The following is a 21,103-nucleotide window of genomic DNA, read 5'->3' as shown; positions in this document are numbered from 1 at the left end:
TAAAGGTCTCTCCTTGGAAAGGAATGATCCGCTTTGGAAAATGGGGAAAACCGAACCCGTGATATATTGGACCACTCGAGATTCTTGCCCGAATTGGTCCAGTGGCCTAGAAGCTGCAGCTACCGTCAGAGGTCAACAATGTACACCCCGTGTTCCACATCTCAAATTATAAAGAAATGCCTATCGAATGAAACTCTTGTCATTCCTTTGGAAGAGATCGAGATAAACAAAGAATCTTCCGTTCGTCGAAGAACTAGTCGAAGTTATGGACAGGGAAGTGAAGCGTACTAAACAAAGTCGCATTCCGATTGTAAAGGTTCGATGGAACACTAAGCGTGGACCAGAATTCACATGGGAACACGAAGACCAGATGAAGCAGAGGTACCCTCACCTATTCTCTCATTCATGAACCTATCTTTCGAAAGATTTTCGGGACGAAATTCCCTCTAACGGGGGGATGATGTCACAACTACCATTTTTGCTAGGAAATTCTACTCTCATATAATCATTCATCTAGTGTAATAACTTGTACTCTAAGAGAATATCGTACTCTATGCTCATTCAAATACATCTCATGTGTTCAACTAAGGGCTGAAAACCTTAGAAATCCCGGTTCAAGTTCATTATGGACTAGGACTCTCCTATTGGACCTAATGGACCAATAAACTTTCAACTTGACTACTTTGGGCCTAAGAATCCTAATTGGGCTCTAAATGGACCATATTCATAAAACTTTAGCATTTTGGGCCATGAGGGCCTAAAATAATCCATTTTATCCCTATTAGGCCTTGTTGGGCCATAACAATTTCAATAGCTCTAGTGGGCCATAAACTCCACTCCTTTTATTCTAATGGGTCGTGAACTCCCATAACGGGGCCCAATGGGTCGAGAGCTAATTATTTCGGCCACATAGGATCATGACCAAGCATGTAAGGCCCAAGCTACTCATCCTTCCTCTCTTCTTAGCCTCTCTCGGCCCAACAACAAAATTAAAAAAAAAAAGAGAGAGAGGAAAACAAGGTAAATTGTGCATATGCTACCTCATTATTGTTTAAAGGACAACTAGGCATTTTATACAACATACAACAAAGCACTCTCATGTTTCCATGCAAAAACCTTCTCATTCCCTCTCTTCTTCTACTCTCGGCCGAGAGCTAACACACACACACACACACACACACACACACTTTCAAATCCTCTCCAAAACACTCTCAAGATCATCCTCCTTCCTCCAAGGATCTTGAAATTTTGCTTGTGTTTCTAGGATCTTCATCAAGTATTTTCAATCTTTGAAACATCTTAAGTTCAAGATCTACCCAAGGAGCTTGCTAGAGCCAAAAATCACATCAACTTCTTCCATTTCTTCTTCAAAACTGAAACATCAAAGCAAAGGTGAGTTCATACCCCCTTTATTTTCGGTTTTATATGATTTTTGGGGGAGAATACAAGTTGCTATGTGCTAGATCTAAGTGTTATGCATGCTATGTGTGTATTTATTGATTTAACATGTGATTATGTGTAAAAACTCTATAGATCTCGAAATCTCTAACCAAAAATAGTGATATTTGTAAACTAAAACATTTCTTACAACTTACTATAAAGATAAATGTGTTAAAAATGTGAAGATCCATGAAAAACTAAACAAAATCTTGAAAAAGGGACCATTTGTGACAAATAAACAAAAAGTTGAGGTTTTCAAGATATTTTCGGTTTTTAGAGAGACTAAAAGAGTCATTTTATTTCAAAAATGGGTCATAATGATGTTCATGGTTTCAAAAAGGGCCAAAAGTGAAAATTTCGCATAATGGGCCAAATTATGGGCCATTACGTTTTTCTTGGGCTTATTTTGTCAAAATCTCGATTTTTAAGGACTAAATAGTCAATTTATATAAATTCGAGACAAAAATGTAAATCTTTGGATTTATGGGCTGAACATGCCACTTTTATTAAATTTGGGCCTAAATTGCTATTTCTACAAAATTTGGGCCGAAAAGGCCATTCTTTTTAAAGATGGGTTAAAAATGATATTTTTATAAAGATTGGGCCGAAAATGTCACTCTTTTCAAAAATGGACTAAAAATGTGATTTCTTATAGAAATGGGCCGAAAATAACAATATTTAATTAATTGGGCCAAAAACGTCCATTTATAGGTACTTTGGCCAAAAATGTTAATAATTGTGATTTTTGGGCCGAAAATGAATACTTTTAACCTTAAGGGGTTAAGGTGTCAAATTTTCCAAAAAGGTGCCTAAAATTGTATATTTTCAGTCTAACGGGCCAAAAATGTCCCTATTACAAAAAAAATTAGATATTTTTATTGTCTTGGTAAACCTCGAGCTAAAACAAACAACGAAATAATAACGAATGGGCGAAATACATCGATAACAATTTTTATTGGGCCTAATACTCTCGTTACATGGCCAATGGACCTTAAGGGCCCATTTAAGTGTATATTGGGCCTAATATTTTCCATGACGTGTTTATTGTTCCTTGCGGCCCATTTACATGTTAATTTGGGGCTGAACTATGGATCACATCTTTATTGGGCCTTAGTGGCCCATTTACATGCCTATTGGGCCTAAATTACCCTTTTACATGTTAATTGGGCCTTAGTGGTCCATTTACATGCTAATTGGGCTTGGGCTAAAAATCACATGCTTAGTGGATCTTAGCCATACCTCTACATAATTATTGAACTTCATACAATCATATACATACCTTTGGATTTGAAAACTTACAACATACACGTAAACATTAAACATGGTAAAAGACATAACAATCGTGAAAATCTGAGGATCTAGTGAGACTTGTTGGTTGACACATTTGAGTGTACAATCATAGCCTGTAGTTATAACCAGAGTTTCTTGGAGGGAGAGCAGGAGTTTGTGTATAGATCTATTCGAGGTGACCCCCCACGCCTTAGCTATTCGCTACAGCTAGACTAGGCCAGTCTAGGGCGACAAACCTTACCTACATCAAAACCGGCGCCTGAAAACGTCAAGATAGGCGAATTAGTCATTATCAAGCATGGTTGTAACGGCTCACTTAGAGACTAACTTCATCAAAGATTTTGATATATTTATACAAATCTTGACTATACTAAAAACATACATCGATACTCGGTCTTGGGATTTTATGATTACGATAGTTTTATAAGTAGAAAATATCCGATTTTCTGGGATAAATACATTTATACATTACCTTCTACATACAACAAAACATACATGATTTTTCTATCTGGATTACATTGTTGTTTATTTATACATTCCAAAAGCAGCAAACACACATGCATTAATACTTGATTTTGACACATTACTTTCAAACTACTTTACAGAAAATATCGGATTTTCTGGTGTTTTACGAACCATACAAAACTTTTCAATCAAACATGCTTATGAACTCACCAACATTATATATGTTGACGTTTTCAAAATAACTTGTATTCTCAGGGACTCGTTAAGCGGAAGAATCAACAGGAATATGGGATTTTCTTTTGTGTATTGTTAAACATCATACATTGAATGTCTTGGTTATGTAATTTAAAAGATTGTACTTGATGTAAACAATGGCAGTTGTATTATTTTATGCATGGTGATGATGATGTTATGTTTCATTTATATTCACTGTAATGATATTTCAATTGATAGTCACACGAGCCCTCGGACGTTTCCACCTTCTGGTTCGGGGGTGTGACATCTAGAAGGAGGAAAGTCAAGGTAACGACTTGTTACCTTCAAAATGATGCCAATAATCAGAGGAGTCAGATCCACTAGCTCCTCTATACTTCAATGCTCTTATACTTCAAGCCTTCTTCTTCCAAATCACCTTCCAAGCTTGAAAATCACACAAAATGGAGGGCACACATGAATTAGGGTTTCAGAGCTCAAGGGGACGGTGAGGGGAGGCCAAGGGAGGCTAATGACCCTTTAAATAGGGTGAAAAACCATGAAAATTAGGGTTTCATCCTCCAGCTGCAACTCGTCGAGTCGTATCCTCCGATTCGTCGAGTTGGTCACTTAAAACACGTGGCTGATTTCGTTCCTACTCGACGAGTCAGGGCATCCGACTCGTCGAGTAGACCCTTTAAAGTGGAAATAAAGCTATAAAATTTATACCTGAGAGTCGGGGTGTTACAATTCTTCCCCACTTGAAATAGACTTCGTCCTCGAAGTCTGCTAAGGTGAACAACTCCGGTTAATGCTCCCGCATCTCAGCCTCCGGCTTCCAAGTCCACTCAGATCCCCTTAGGTGCTCCCATTGTACCTTTACCAAAGGTACTTCCTTGTTCTGCAAAACCTTCACTTTCCTCTCCAGAGCGGCTACCGGCCTCTCTACATAATTCAGGCGCTCATCGACCTGAATATCATCTAATGACACTACCGCTTCCTCGTCCAGAACACACTTCTGCAACTATGAAACGTGGAAAGTACTGTGGATCTGACTAAGCTCCTCTGGTAGCTCGAGTCTATATGCCACCTTACCAATCCTTGTAATGACCCGGAACGGTCCAATGTATCGGGGACCCAATTTCCCCATCTTCCTGAAGCGGATCACACCCTTCCAGGGTGAGACCTTCAGGAGTACCATGTCACCGACCTGAAACTCCAACTCAGATCGACGTAGCTCTTCTACCGACTATGTGCGGTCTGTAGCCGCTGTCTAATCTGCTGAATCATATCGGTAGTCTGCAGGACTACCTCAGTCCAACCCATCACCCTGTGACCGACCTCACCCCAACAGACTAGGGTGCGACATCTCCGTCCATACAACAGCTCATATGGTGGAGCACCAATGTTGGAGTGAAGGCTGTTGTTGTAGGAGAACTCTGCAAGGGGTAGGTAGGAGTCTCAGCTCCCACCGAATTCAATAACACAGGCTCTCAACATATCCTCAAGAGTCTGTATGGTCTGCTCACTATGGTCGTTCGTCTGCGGATGATAGGTTGTACTGAAGTGAAGTCGTGTGCCCAGTTCCTCGTGGAACTTCTGCCAAAATCGGGAGGTAAACCGTACATCTCGGTTTGAGAAGATAGAGACCGGAGCCCCATGACGAGCGACAATCTCATGTATATATACATCGGCCAACTTCTCGGCCGATGAGCTCTCCCGAATGGGCAGAAAATGAGCACTCTTGGTCAATAGATCCACGATGACCCAAATAGCGTCGAACCCCTTCGCCGTTCTCGGCAGCTTGGTGATGAAGTCCATCGTGATCTGCTCCCATTTCCACATGGGAATCTCCAGAGGCTGCAACTTACCATGCGGCCTCTGGTGCTCGGCCTTGACCATCCTGCAGGTCAAACACCTCTCAACATACCAAGTGATTTCTCGCTTCATGCACGGCCACCAGTAACTCAATCGCAAGTCCCGGTACATCTTGGTGGCCCCCAGGTGAATGGAGAAGCGAGACTTATGAGCCTCCTCCAATATAGTCTGTCTGACCCCACCAGACATCGGAACCTAGGCCCGACCACAACGGGTCAATAATCCCCGGCTACCCCTGAACAAACCGGGTGTTCTCACCCCTAATCCTCTCCAACTTCCAATTCTCCTGACACATACCCTTTGCCTGGGCTTCCCTGATCAAGCCCATAATTGTAGAATCCATTGAAATCCTCATACATGTCACAGGAGTGGATGATCCAGCTGACTTGCGGCTTAGAGCATCCGCCACCACGTTCGCTTTACATGGGTGGTAAAGGATCTCACAGTCGTAGTCCTTGACTACATCCAACCACCTACGTTGTCTCGTGTTATGGTTCGGCTGATCCATGATGTGTCTCAGGCTCTTGTGGTCCGTGTAGATGGTACAGCGGACCCATAGAGGTAATGTCTCCAAATCTTGAGAGTGAATACCACCGCTCCCAACTCCAGATCATGTGTAGGGTATCTCGTCTCATGCGGCTTCAACTGTCGCGATGCATAGGCTATCACCCATCCTCTCTGCATGAGGACCGCTCCCAGTCCTGTGATGGATGCATCACAGAAAACTACAAAGTTCTCAACTCCCTCTGGAAGAGTCAAGACTGTAGCCTCACATAGTCGTTGTCTGAGGGTCTCAAACGCCCTCTGCTGCTCAGGGCCCCACTGGAAATCCACCCCCTCATTGTCAGACGAGTGAGGGGTACTGCAGTCTTGGAGAAATCCTATATGAATCTCCGGTAGTACCCTGCCAATCCTAAAAAGCTCATGATGTCTGAGGGGGATTTCGGAACCTCCCACTGCATAACCGCCTCGATTTTGGCCGGGTCGACCAAAATCCCCTCCTGGTTAACAAGGTGTCCAAGAAACTAAACCTCTCGTAACCAAAACTCGCACTTCGAGAACTTGGCATAAAGCCGTTCTTGCCTCAGAACTCCCAATAACTCCCGTAGATGCTCCCCATGCTGCTCTCGGGTCTTGGAGTACACCAAGATATCATCTATGAACACTATGACCGAGCGATCGAGCATCGGTTTGCAGACCCGATTCAACAGGTCCATAAATACTGCTGGCGCGTTGGTGAGCCCGAACGGCATCACCACAAACTCGTAATGTCTATAACGAGTTCGGAATGCGGTCTTCTCCACGTCGTCCTCCCTGACCCTGACCTGATGGTACCCGGACCTCAGGTCTATCTTGGAGAACCAAGATGCTCCTTGCAACTGATCGAAAAGATCATCTATCCTCGGGAGTGGATAACGGTTCTTCACCGTCAACTTGTTCAACTCCCGTTAATCAATGCACATCCGGTGTGAACCATCCTTCTTCCTGACGAAGAGTATCGGCGTTCCCCATGGCGAACTGCTCGGACGTATGGATTGCTTGCCCATCAGTTCCTGCAGCTGTGATGACAACTCCTGCATCTCTGGTGGTGCCAACCGGTACGGCGCCTTGGCGATAGGGGCCGCACCTAGCACAAGGTCGATCCTGAACTCGACCTGTCTCTCCGGAGGCACTCCTGGTAACTCCTCCGGAAACACATCAGCAAACTCTCTGACTATTGGAACCTCCGATACTGAAACCTGATCCTTGATCCGCGTATCCACCACATACGCTAGATAACCCACACACCCGTGCTGAATGTACTGCCGAGCCCTGGCAGCCGAACAAAACCTTGATCCCAATCTCGTGCCCTCGCCGTAAACGATCAGTTCTCCCCCACTTGGGGTTCAGACTACTACCCGCTACCCCTCGCAGTCAATCATGGCACCGAAACGACTAAGCCAGTCTATACCCACAATCACACATATATCCCCCATGGAAATCAGAATCAGGTCTATCGAAAAAGATACTCCGAAAATTTCCAATACGCAACCCCGATAGACCAAAGATCGGAAACCTCGTGTCCGTTGGCGATGGAGACTCGCAACGGACACTCTAACTCTCCCACTGGCAACCCGAACTCCTTACTGAAAGACTGAGAAACAAACGACCGACTCGCCCCCAAGTCAAATAATACCAAAGCAGGTAAGGAGTTCACTAAAAACGTACCTAATCACAGGTACCAACATATAGGCATAAAACAGATATAATCAGTGAAATAAGGGATAGAAACATACCATCAACCACGTCTGGTGCTGCTCGGGCCTCCTCTGCTGTAAGCTGGAAGGCGCGTCCCTGGGCCCTCGGGGGCACTGCTCGACCCTGGCCCCCGTCAGTGATCCTCAGTGTAGCTGGCGCGGGAGCCTGTGCCTGCTTGGTGGCTAGTAGGGGACATTGGGCCTTCATATGGCACATCTGCTCACAGTGATAACATAATTTGGCCCCATGGGCTGGGGTCTGCTGCCTACAATCCCTAGCAATGTGGCCCTGCTTGCCACATTTGTGGCACCCGCTCCCCGATCGGCAAACCCCCGAATGAGGCTTCCTGCACTTCCCACAAGTGCGGCCTGACTGTCCTCCAGTCCTAGTATCAGCGGTCTTGGACCGCTTCGGCGCCGGCTGAGACTGTGTCGGGGCCTGTCGTTGCTCCCTCAACTGCAGCTCAATCTCCAACTCACGCCGCCTAGCGGCCTCTTGTAGGTCCAGAAGCGTATCACAACGTTGGTTCGCCACAAACTGTCAAATATCAGTCTTGATCATGCTCAAATAACGTGTCATCTGAGCTTGCTCAGAAGCAAACTCCGGGAAGAACATCGCCCTCTCAGTAAACATGCGGGTGATCTCCGCCACTGTCTCACTATCCTGTCTCAAATCCAGAAACTCTTGAGCCAGTCGTTCCCGCTCAACCCGTGGGATGTAGCGAGCGTGGAACATATCCCTGAACTGCTCCCAAGTAACCGCAGCCCTCTGGTCATCAGAATACGATCCAGTCATCAATCTCCACCAGTCCTTTACCCCATACCTCAGCAGGTTCAGGGCACATCTGACCTTCTGGTCAGTAGGACATGAACACGTGAAGAAACATTCCTCCACGTCAGATAGCCACCTCATGGCTTTGATGGGGTCCTGAGTCCCATCAAAAGAAGGGGGCTTCGTGTTATCGAAGTCCCGATAATGAAAAGCCCGACTGGCTCCTCCCCCCTGCCGCTGTTACATACGTTGTAGCTGCTGCGGCAGCCGTCTCAGCTAGGGCTTCATATATGTCATCAAAATACTCCATCATGGCGGTCTTAATAGACCCAAACATCTCTGGAATCTGACCCCGGACAATCCCGACCACCTCCTCGCGGATGATCTCCCTGACACGATCCTCTGTTAACGCTGGCCCACCCTGGCCGATAATCTCGGGCTCCGTCGAGGCATCCTGATCGCCCTGCCCTGATCTCGATCCGGATCCAGTCACAAAACGCCTCGTAACCACCATACTGAAAATATACCATGAAGATATCAGATAAGCCGCATAAATAACAGGGAACCAACTCCCAACTAAACCCTAGGGATTGTGACTTCCTTGCTACGCGTATGGGTCCTGTACTTTTAGTAGTACAGGCTCATACTACCTTCCATACCTACCCATATTTGTCTCAAGTATCATCACAACGCCCTAACAATATATATATGCATGGTGATCGCTCAACCCTCACTCCTAGTGGGAGGCTGTCTATCTCATATCCGGCGAACTCTTCTCAAACAACCCATCCATGAAACTTCCACCGACCCTGCAACACTCGTATATGCTAGCCATACATAACGCTGAACCCTATACACTTTCAAATACCTGATCCTACCCTAAGCCCTTCATCAAACAAGAACATGAAATAAGGCCAAACCAAACATTCTCAGGCTATAAGATTTTAATTATGTACGGCCGTAATGCATACACTAGGCAACTACAGTAATGATGTCAATTTCATATAAGGAAAGACCCTAGACTATCAGGCATCATATAATCAGGCAATTCTATCATGCAATTCCTGAAGATCCCTAGCCTAGTACTAACATGTTGTTCTAACATATCACATAAATCAAATAATTTGTAAGGTATTTTGGGATTTACTTACTGTCTCCAGCAGATCGTACACTCTGCATCCTCCTTTGTTATTTTGAAAACCATTTGGAAAATCATTTCGAAAATTTTGTCCTTAGTTTGAGACTGGATTCACACGAGTGTTCCTCCAATTCACTCAAACCAAGGATCTGATACCAACTTGTAACACTCATAAAAATCATGCCAAATTTAAACTTTTAAAAGCATTTCAAAACCATTGATTATTACAAACCTTGTTTCCAAAATAGTTCAGTGTCAAAATATCCCAGAATCAAAATCATAAACAATAGGAGGTGTACGATCATGCCTTCGCCTTTCCGCGACCATCGTAAGTACCTGAAACAAAATCAACAACTGTAAGTCCGAAGCTTAGTGAGTTCCCCCAAAATACCCACACACACACAACAACATATACATAAACACAAACAACATACTATGGGTCCAATCAACCATCGGGTTGGAATACCCCAGGCCCTCAACCATCGGGTTGGAATGCCAGCATACTATAGGTCCAGTCATCCTCAGGATGGAATACCCCAGGCCCACAACCATCGGGTTGGATTGCCCTCATACTACGAGTCCAATCATCCTCGGGATGGAATACTCACGGCCCACAACCATCAGGTTGGAATGCCCAGGTCTATTGGCTCTCGCACAAATCAGATGAGCCTCAACCACCAATCAAACATGTGTACATATATCAAATAACCACATAGTAGTCTATAGACAAAGAAACCGATCTTAACAGATCAAAATAGCATAGCATCATCCTACCTATCAGGATACTGATCTAACAGATCATAACAACATAATACCATCCTATCTACCAGGATACTAATCTAACAGCTCATACTAGTATAACATATCAGGAATACAATCCAAAAGGGCCGACCTTGGTGCCTTAGACCCTTGAGTATAGTGAGGAAAACTCACCTCACAAGTAGCTCGAATCGATAAAGTCAACTCAACCAAATGCAGCTCCAAATCCAACACCTACATCCACCGATGACTCGCTTCCATAAATCCCCAAATTACCAAAATACCCCCAGAGGTCAAACTGGTCAACCCTTGGTCCAAGTCAAAGTCAACGGTGAAAGTCAACAGTCCATGTTGACCCAACTCGTCGAGTGCAGCTAACAATTCGTCGAGTTCCTTAAGGGTTCAGAAGGTCATAAAACCCTCACCGACTCGCCGAGTTTACGACCAACTCATTGAGTCTATGCGTGTCCAGAAGTCGGGGAAAACCCTAACTGACTCGTCGAGTCCTCTCACTGACTCGTCGAGTCCATGCAGAAACCATCCCCATGCAATCTTCATCCGACTCGTCGAGTTGACCATGCAACTCGTCGAGTCCCTTCAGTCCATTACTCATTCAGACGATTTTAAGCCACCCCAAAGCTCCAAATTATAGATCTAGCTTCCTAAGGCATCCTTATCACGTAAAGTTGCAAACTTTACGTGCATGCAAGGCTCTAAAGGCTTAGAATAACAAATCCAAGCTTAGAATGGGTTTTAACTCAAAGGGAATAGCTCATACTTGCTAAAGCTGGAAACTTTATAGTTATAGAGACCAAGATAAGTTCAGATCTGAAGTTGCAACTTCAAATCCTAGCCCATACCCGAAAATGGTTCACATACATGCTAGAAAGGCCCTAATCTTAAACGTGAAGAGATCTAGAAGGAGGAAAGTCAAGGTAACGACTTGTTACCTTCAAAATGATGCCAATAAGCAGAAGAGTCAGATCCACTAGCTCCTCTATACTTCAATCCTCTTATACTTCAAGCCTTCTTCTTCCAAATCACCTTCTAAGCTTGAAAATCACACAAAATGGAGGGCAGACGCGAATTAGAGTTTCAGAGCTCAAGGGGATGGTGAGGGGAGGCCAAGGGAGGCTAATGACCATTTAAAGAGGGTGAAAAACCATGAAAATTAGGGTTTCATCCTCCAGCTCCAATTCGTCGAGTCGTGTCCTCCGACTCGTCGAGTTGGTCACTTAAAACATGCGGCTGATTTCGTTCCTACTCGACGCGTCAGGGTATCCGACTCGTCGAGTAGACCCTTTAAAGTGGAAATAAAGCTGTAAAATATATACCTGAGAGTCGAGGTGTTACATCATTCTTCATTCTTAATGAAGTCATAATCCAATTATAATTCTTAATTATATTTATCTGTTTTGAAGTTAACATCTTATGTAACTCCTTTACATAAAGATATTCTAAACGGATTAACTCACATACATTCTCTTAGTTTTTCTTAAGTACTCGTAGAACGTCCTTATAGTCATCTAATGACTTACCCATGTATCTAATTGGTATCTTATGATATGTTCATAATATAATCATATACCTAGTCTTGTGAATAATATGGCATAAATGATGGTCTCATTTGTCAAAGCAAATAGAATATAAATCATTTTATATAGCTCAAACATATGTTTTAGGTCCTTTCGATGCAAACTCAAAATAGTGCCATGTGGCAATGCAAAGAGTTATCCAAAGGAATCTTGTATCTTGATCTCTTTCAAGATATTGTCAACGTATGTATAAAGATTTAAAACTTTAACATTCTTCTTTATCTATATCCATAGATTTAACATTCCAAGAATGTATGTTGTCTTTCTTAGGTCTTTCATCTTAGAAATACTTTTCGAGTCAAGACTTTAGTCGGAATGTAGTTTCTTATGATTAAGTATGCCTCATTCATACAAGATTAGGAATATCACTTTTTCTCCCACTAATTCTTAGTAAACACATATGTTATCTTAATTTTGATATAAAAGCATACTTTGTGTTTTCATATTAAAATGATGATTCCAACCTTGAGATGTTTGCCTTATATCCACAAATGGATCTTAAGGCTTACACATTTTGTTAGGATAGCTTCTATTAAGAAAACCTCCGGTCTATGCTATATAAACATCTTCAAGTAGGTGTTTATTAAGAAAAATGAGTTTTCTTAAAATCTATTAGCCATATCTCATAATCGAAATATGTAGTTATGGTAAATAATATCCTTGTTGATCGAACCATAGCTACTTGAGGAAAGGTTTGATCATAGTCATTAACATGAGTATGATTAAAGTCTTCAACAAGTCTTGCTAAATGTGTATAGATCTTCATGTTTGTATTCTTTCTAAAAGAATTACTTACTCCTTATATCCTTGCTATAGGGAGGAAGATTAATCAGGCTCATACTTTATTATTAGACATGTACATCTAAATGCTCATGACTCTATTTAGTTGATTAAAATCAAGAAAGAAATAAGTGTTATTGATTGATAGAATATGATTGGAAGGATATAAGGGTATCATCTGGAAGTTTAACCTAAGAACATTTAGTAATGGGCTAGATGGGTGGTTTTGTGATTTGGAGTAATATGGCACAAAGGTTGGCATTATGGTTTACTAGTGGTGGTTACTTGAAAGAGCTCTTAACGGGAAGGTAGGGTGGTTTAATGGTGATGATGGTTGGTGGCAATTTCAATGACAACCCAACAACTACAAAAGAGAAAATGGAAGAAACATTAAATGAAACGGAGAGTGTTAGGGAACATGAAGAAAAAGAGTGGAGGGATGGAGGGGGGGGGGAAGAGAGAGAGAGAGAGAGAGAGAGAGAGAGAGAGAGAGAGAGAGAAAATTGGTGGGGTGGCCCATTCTTTAGTTTTTTAAATATTCAAATATTAATAAAATATTTAAAAAAAATGGCTCAAAATAGTCATTTCAAGTTTTCAGATACCATCCATAACCACAAAAAAGTTTAAGTTTGGGACTGTTGGTGCAAATTAGAAAGATTTTGGGCTCATCCATATTTTTTTACAAACCATAAGGACCAATGTTGCAGTTTACTCAAAAAAATTATATTTAACATTGCCAATTATAAAAATACATTTTATAATTGCAATACCATTATAAAAGTGTAGTACCATTTTATAGTACCATTTTATAAAAATACATTGTTAATAAATAAGAATACTTAAATAGTAAGAATCAACTCAGTGTCCCGCTTCGAAATAACCATGTGCACGTTGATGATAATAAAAACGAAGATGAAGCACACTATAGTATAGCGTATGGGTGAGCATTTGATGAGACCGGTTTTGGAGAATATTGTGAATCATGGACCGGGTTGGATGAGACTTACCGGCTCCATGTCTAGGGTCGGGTTTTCCGGTTCTTTTGCATGCATACCGTAGAACCCATTAAAACGCATTTTGTAGGTTTGATACAACTCGTTAAAACGAATAGTTGTTGGGTTTGATACGTTAAAACTCGTTAAAATGAATATGTTTCTGGATTTGATATAATACAACTCGTAAAAATGAATACGTTCCCGTTTCTTGTACCCGGTGGATCGGTCAAACTTTGATTGTTTATACCATCTGATTGAACTTTGAATCAAATAAGTTAATGACTTTATCATATTTCACCTTCATGTCCTTTACCATATCGATAAACTTTGGTTTGGTTGACCACTTTCTTAGATGTATGTCCACATCTAAGACTTCCCGGATAAAAAAGATTTACCAAAGGTTTTAATGTAGCCGAACAAGCTCTGTTTTTGTCTTGAATTTTTCAAAGAACTTCACCATATTCGTTACAATTTCGAAATCAAAAATTTCCGGTACTCTACCAAGATCCATTTCATATGATTTATATGTCAAAGATCCATAAAATTCAGAATTATAGTCTAAAATAATTGCTGAAAAGCTGAAATATTTCAGTTTTGATATCCCAACTTTGAAATATTGTAATTCATTGAATATAACACCAAAAACAACAAAATTATAGTCTAAAATCATCTACAAACACTGAATTACACGTTGGAAAAAAACCACATAACAATCCGACTTAAAACGAATGAGATGTGTTTGTTTAAAAATTTTCACAAAATACAAAAGTTTAAATTTTTTGCTAAAAAACTGAAATATTTCAACTTTGATATCCCAACTTTGAAAAATTATAATTCATTGAATATAACACCAAAAAGAATAAAATTATAGTCTAAAATCATCTACAAACTCTAAATTACACGTTGAAAAGAAAAACCGCATGTTTAAAACGAATGAGATATGTTTGTTTAAAGAATTTCACATAATACAAAAGTTTAAATTTTTTTGCTGAAAAACTGAAAGATTTCAACTTTGATATCACAACTTTAAAGGATTGTAATTCATTGAATACAACACCAAAAAAAACAAAGTTATAGTCTAAAATCATCTACAAACTCTAAATTACACGTTGAAAAAAAAATCATATGTTAATCCAACTTAAAACGAATGAGATATGTTTGTTTAAAGAATTTCACATGATATAAAAATTTAAATTTCTTGTTGAAAAACTGAAATATTTTAGTTTTGATATTCCAACTTTGAATGATTGTAATTCATTAAATATAATACCTAAAACAACAAAATTATAGTTTAAAATCATCTACATAATCTAAATTACATGTTATTAATCCGACTTAAAAAGATTGAGATATGTTTGTTTAAAAATTTTCACAAAAATAGATTTGATTTTTTTTTAAATCAATGCCAAAACCTGTTTTTATCCGGAACCGGCCGGACTAAATAGAAAAAAAAAACAGACCGGTTTTGATCAAACTCTAGAACTGAGAACTAACCCGGGGGTCCAAAAAAGGGTCCAGGTCCGGTCTGGTACGGTCCACATGCTCACCCTTAGTATAGCAAACAAAAATATATGGTTAATTTACAAGACGACATTTTTGAGTAGTTAATACAAAATATGGAATTAATATTTTTAATAAAAACATTGTTATGGCGGACGTATGGATTTAATTTCAATGTCATAAAACTATAATTATCAAAAGGGAAGTGATTCGTGCGCAACAATTTTTTGCCATACACAACAATTCATGCATTATATAGTTGTACAATACAACATTTTAAAGCACCAATTGTTGTGTATGAAGAAAAATTATTGTTTACGGATCAGCTCCCTTATCAAAAGTATTAAATTAAAAAAAAATTATTTAAATTTCACTTTTTTTTGATGTGGTGCAAACTTTAAATAACAAATAGTTTTTTTTTCTTTTTAGTCCAAGCCTTCTTCTATAAATATGGTCGGCAGAAGGTAGACGTTCGACTATCTTTTAACTTTCTTACAAGCCTGTTTAGTTTTACCAAAGAAAAAAAAGCAAAGAAAGTCGAATAAGCTTGTATGAAATAAAAGTGGGGACCCATCTACGAAGAGGAGAATATTCTATTTAGTCTTTCAAACGCGTAGATAAAAAAAATCAACCAAAATTATAAACCACCAAAGTATATGTGGCTCTCAAGGCTTCACATCACATATCACCCATCTCCTGCCTTTTAACCTCCTTCAACCAAACTTTCCATTCAGCAATGGCGACTTCATCCATCACTGCAACTAATTCCTTTTCTTCCTACTTCCATGGAAGCTGGGGCAGCACCATAGCCGGTGAAGATTACTCCACCATGCTCACAAAGACAACTATGGTTAAATTCCGAAAAAATCCATTAAGTTTTGGCCCAATGATGGGAAACGTGAATGAAGGTAAAGGACTTTTTGCACCATTAGTTGTCATCACTCGTAACATAGTCGGAAAGAAACGCTTCAATCAGCTTAGAGGAAAAGCAATTGCTCTACACTCACAGGTATATTTATATAGTCTTTGAAATAACAAATTACACAACTGACCTTATGCTTTTCAGGTAATCACCGAGTTTTGTAAATCGATAGGGGCCGATTCCAAGCAACGGCAAGGGCTAATTCGTCTAGCGAAAAAGAACGGAGAGAGACTTGGATTCTTAGCTTAACATACTTTTAGTTTTTCATAGTTTGTATCAAGATAAATATATTTTTTCTCATCAAATATTTCATATCTATATATATATATATATATATATATATATATATATATATATATATATATATATATATATATATCATCGAAAACTTTAGCTTTAATATGTTGGTAATCATGATTTGAGGAATGGCTTTCAGAATTGGAAAAATGATGACAGATGTCAAAATTCAAACTGCTCATCTACAGATGAAAAGTAAAAAATACTCACTTTGAGCTTTAAAAACATTCATAAAGAAACTCCAGTCCAAATAGATTTAAATATTTAATACCTGAGCAGCCTCATTAGCTGCATTTTTAGTCCACAAAGAAAGTTTGTCCTGCCTTTGACGAACGCTAGCAACCTCATCGGCTTCATCAAACTGCTCTCCGATTAAAGCCATTAACTACACCAAGAAATTGTTTACAATTTACACACAAAGGTAAAAAGTTTAAAGGTAAAGGAAGAAGGAGATGTACATACTGTTTCAAGCCACATAGTTTCAAGGGTAGGCTTCTGCTACTAGTAACTGTCCATTTCCCCCCACTAGCACACTCTGGATCTTCCCATTTAGGTTCAACCCCAGCTTTGAACAAATGAAAATCAGCATTTGCTGGTAATTTGCTTGGCTTGAACACCTGATCGTATAAACTGTAATAAATTTCGTCATCAATCAACTTAATGGGTTTATTTTTATAGACTTTAAGTTCATCTATCTGTTAGATTCACCTCCATTTCGTTCATTAAACACCTAATTGAAAATAAGATCATTTTAGCAAAGTAATTCGCATCAATTATTATAATAATCTCTAACAATGGGATGGGAACATAGAAAAAGGTACATCCAGATAAATGTTATTTACTGCATTTACAGAAAACAACAAATAGTGATTGGGGTTTACCACCAAAACTCTTCGACAGTTTGGAAAGTGTAGACCTTGCGAAGGTTGTTGCCCCAAGCAGCGCCTTGTTTAGGTTTTGATTGATTATCGATCCAAAACGTCCATTTCTTCTCTAACTTATGGGGCTGCTTATCAACTACCTCCGCCGCTGCTCCGCTGGCATCCACAGCCGCTCCGTCACTCGCCATTATTCCCTCCGTCTCCCACCAAAAAAGAAGATCTAAGACTGGTAACTTAAGGACGCTATTGTATATTTGATGGTCGGCCCAATTAGGTCTCTCGCCATAAATATCAAAAACCATGAAACATGCCAAAATAAATAAATAAAATTGACCCCTAGTCGCATTTGAGTCCCAAAGTCATTTTTGATTTATTATTAAGGCTATGACACTAGTGTATTATATGAGTTTATTAAAAAAAATTAAATATATAAACGTTAGCCAATTTGAAAATTAATAATTTTTTATATATATAAAAATCTTTGATGAATAAGTATGTAAATGAATCCAAAGTAATACAAATTTATGTAAAAATAAGTTTAAATTGAAAAAAGTTATTTTTATGTAAATAATGAAAATAAAAAAGGAAAACAAAACCATGTTTGTAGAAGGAAGTACCGAATTCATGAATGAAAATATTATAATTTATTTCAAGAATGACTTGAATTAATTAAATCAATGATTTTCACTAAAAATAAAATGGAACCAATAAGCAAATTACATGTGGAAAACAAATAAATCAAAAATTATGAGAAAATTACATGTAGCAAATTAAAGGAGAAGATGACATGTGTGAATAAGATCTTTATTTATTATAGATGATTTTTTTGAAATCGCTTATTAGATTATACCGTAGCTAAATAATAATTTTTTAGACTAAACTGCAAATTTGGTCTCTAGCATACAACAAAACTAATTAAATATCAAATAAACTAGTTGGATGAATACCTTGATTGTTGATTGTAGATCTTGAAGCTTTGAGAACCTTAGCACCCCAAGTGTTATGTCTCTAATGAATCACAAACACCAAAAGCAATTGGATGAAGCAAGAGAGAGAGGGGATAGGGAAAATCGGCTCCAAGACTCCTAGGGTTTCAGTGTAGCCGAAATCTCATGCCCAAGGGTTCCTTATATAAGTGTGGGAATTAGGGTTTCAGTGATTATCCTTATCTGGTTACTTAGCCACCAAACAGCCAAAGGATAATTTTAGAAGCCCCTTGGACGAATTCCTAAGGTCTTATCCTTAGAATTCGTCCACCCTATACTCTAGGGTTTCCTTACCAAACTTTGCAACTATCACATAATTACAAGTTTAGTCCCCTTAATTCAATTAACTTCTTTTGACCACAAAATTAATTCTTGACCAATGTTAATTAAATAAATATGATTTCTCTCTTAATATATTATTCTTATAATATATTAATAAACCAGAATAACCTCTTTCTCTATTATTCATCCAGTCAAGTCACTTTGGTGAAGGCAACCCAAAAGGACCATGCACAACCGGGTCAAGTACATACCAAATATAGTTACGGGCCTAGACACTAATCCAACAGTCTCCCACTTGGATAAGTCTAGTAACTACAAGTGTGACTTCAAGATCCGATTAGCAATCGCAGTTCTCAAAACTCTTGATCTTATCAATAACCTGTCCTTTAGATAAAGGATCGTATAATCCTCCGTTCTAGATACTGTGCGGACAAATACATGGAACATAGTCATACTTATTGTCCAGCAGTTTGTTTCTCGATCTCTGATTCGTATGACATAGAACTTAATTGAACACATCAATTCAGTCCTGACCGGGCCCGAAACATAAGTCAAACCAAATCATCGAGGGGCCCAGATATTGCTTTTAGCCTCATAGGATAAAAGGAACATATAAACTTCGACTTATATGCATTTACTATTCACTCATCAAATCATACACAACAATGCGTTTTATAACATAAAGTTACTGATGCGTTTACGCATTATCAATGTACAAACAACTTGCAAACAATAAACCATATATCTAGGTTTAAAGACTATATGATATTATCGTCTTGCGATCACTCGTGATAAATTCCATGAAGTGATAACAGTAAGTGCGGGTTTAATCCAATGCTCAAATCTTAGTTCATAAGCAATCATGAACGTTGTAGCAAACTTTTGCTATGTCTAATACACTTTAGACAGTCTACAAACCAATTCATGAAAGTCTTCTTTCATACATACTTCCAAAGTATGAGCGACTGTGGACTTTTTCGAATAATCTTATTATTCAGGAAGTCAAAACATGCAAAGTGAAACAATAGGTAAATGATTAACACAAGACAATAACTTTACTTATAAATAATACACCTTTATTTAATCATCAAATGTTAATTACAATTTATCTATTACACGTTTCGAAGCTATCTAATCTAAACTAATATCGTCCTTTAGCCCAATGCTCCTAGCGTGCTGCAAGTTCTTAACCCTACTCAATCCCTTCGTAAGGGGATCTGCTGGGTTATCCTCTGACGATACCCTCTTAACTACGAGGAGTCCCTCTTCTACCCGATGTCTAATAAAGTGATATTTCCTGTCGATATGTCGAGATCTGCGATGATCCCTCGGTTCCTTGGTCAAGGCAACCGCTCCTTCATTATCGCAATAAATCTCCATAGGCTCCTTTATGGCTGGCACAACTCCAAGGTCTCCAATGAATTTCTTCAACCATATCGCCTCCTTCGACGCTTCGATCGCCGCTATATACTCTGATTCGCATGTTGAATCAGCTACGGTCTCCTGATTGGAACTTTTCCAAGTCACTACTCCTCCATTCAGGGTAAAGACCCAGCCTAACTGAGAACGGTAGTTGTCTCGGTCGGTCTGAAAACTGGCGTCACTATACCCTCACACCCTTAAGTCATCACTCCTACCGAGGACTAGAAACCATTCCTTGGTCCTCTGAAGGTACTTAAGAATATTCTTGACTGCGGTCTAATGTGCTCTGCCAGGGTTTCCCTGATATCTGCTGACCATGCTCAAAGCAAATGCCACATCAGGGCGAGTACAAGTCATAGCATACATGATCGAGCCAACTGCGGAAGCATAAGGTATTCGGCTCATCTCTGCTATCTCGGTCTCTGTACTCGGGCTCTGAGTCTTACTCAGTTTGGCGTTGCTCTGGATTGGTAACTCCCCTTTCTTAGAATTCTCCATACTAAAATGTTTTAGTACTTTATCCAAGTAAGTATTCTGACTAAGTCCCATTAGTCTCTTACTCCTGTTTCTCAATATCCTTATCCCTAGAATATAAGCAGCTTCTCCGAGGTCCTTCATAGCGAAGCACTTCCCAAGCCAGGACTTAACTTCCTGCAAGGTTGGGATGTCGTTTCCTATGAGTAGTATGTCATCCACATACAAAACAAGAAAGCTAACTATACTCCCTTTGGCTTTGACATATACACAAGACTCATCCTCGCTTCTTGAAAAACCAAACTCTTTGACTTTCTCATCGAAACAAAGATTCCATCTGCGAGATGCTTGTTTCAATCCATAAATGGATTTCTCAAGCTTACACACTCTATTAGGGTGCTTCGCATCCTCAACCAACTTCCCATTAAGGAAAGCGGTTTTGACATCCATTTTCCATATTTCATAGTCATGAAATGCAGCTATGGCTAGCATCACCCTTATAGATTTAATCTTCGCAACCGGTGAGAAGGTCTCATCACAGTCAACTCCTGGAGTTTGAGTAAAGCCTTTTGCAACCAATCGCGCCTTATATGTGTGTACTTTCCCATCCATGTCGGTCTACTTCTTGAAGATCCACTTGCACCCAACCGTCTTACGACCTGGAACATTGTCAACCAAGTTCCAAACTTGATTGTCATACATGGACTGAATCTCGCTGTCCATAGCCTCTTTCCATTTCGCAGACTCCGGGCCTGTCATGGCTTCCTTGTAGTTGTTAGGTTCATCCAAATTTATTAG

The 21,103-nt window shown here is 39.7% G+C and overlaps 1 protein-coding gene and 1 pseudogene across 2 annotated transcripts; one reads left to right on the top strand and one right to left on the bottom strand.

Annotated features, from left to right (window-relative positions):
* Positions 1-2,514: 2,514 nt before the first annotated feature.
* LOC145119336 (eukaryotic translation initiation factor-like) lies at positions 2,515-17,422 on the bottom strand (annotated as a pseudogene). The gene is made up of 5 exons (XR_013713780.1): positions 17,142-17,422; positions 16,723-16,890; positions 16,532-16,645; positions 9,645-9,748; positions 2,515-2,989 (listed from the first exon to the last, which is right to left on the bottom strand). The product of XR_013713780.1 is annotated as a eukaryotic translation initiation factor-like (transcript).
* LOC145119337 (protein PROTON GRADIENT REGULATION 5, chloroplastic-like) lies at positions 15,669-16,268 on the top strand. The gene is made up of 2 exons (XM_079054988.1): positions 15,669-16,050; positions 16,108-16,268. Exons 1-2 carry the CDS (start codon positions 15,778-15,780, stop codon positions 16,210-16,212), a joined length of 378 nt encoding a protein of 125 aa, XP_078911114.1. The 5' UTR covers positions 15,669-15,777; the 3' UTR covers positions 16,213-16,268.
* Positions 17,423-21,103: the final 3,681 nt, after the last annotated feature.

Source organism: Lactuca virosa, chromosome 6, assembly GCF_052849685.1.
Source record: "Lactuca virosa cultivar CGN04683 chromosome 6, Lactuca_virosa_CGN04683_v6, whole genome shotgun sequence".
In the NCBI taxonomy this organism is placed as follows: domain Eukaryota; kingdom Viridiplantae; phylum Streptophyta; class Magnoliopsida; order Asterales; family Asteraceae; genus Lactuca; species Lactuca virosa.
Note: the sequence above shows the minus strand (reverse complement) of the source record. Positions and strands in the feature narration are given on the sequence as shown.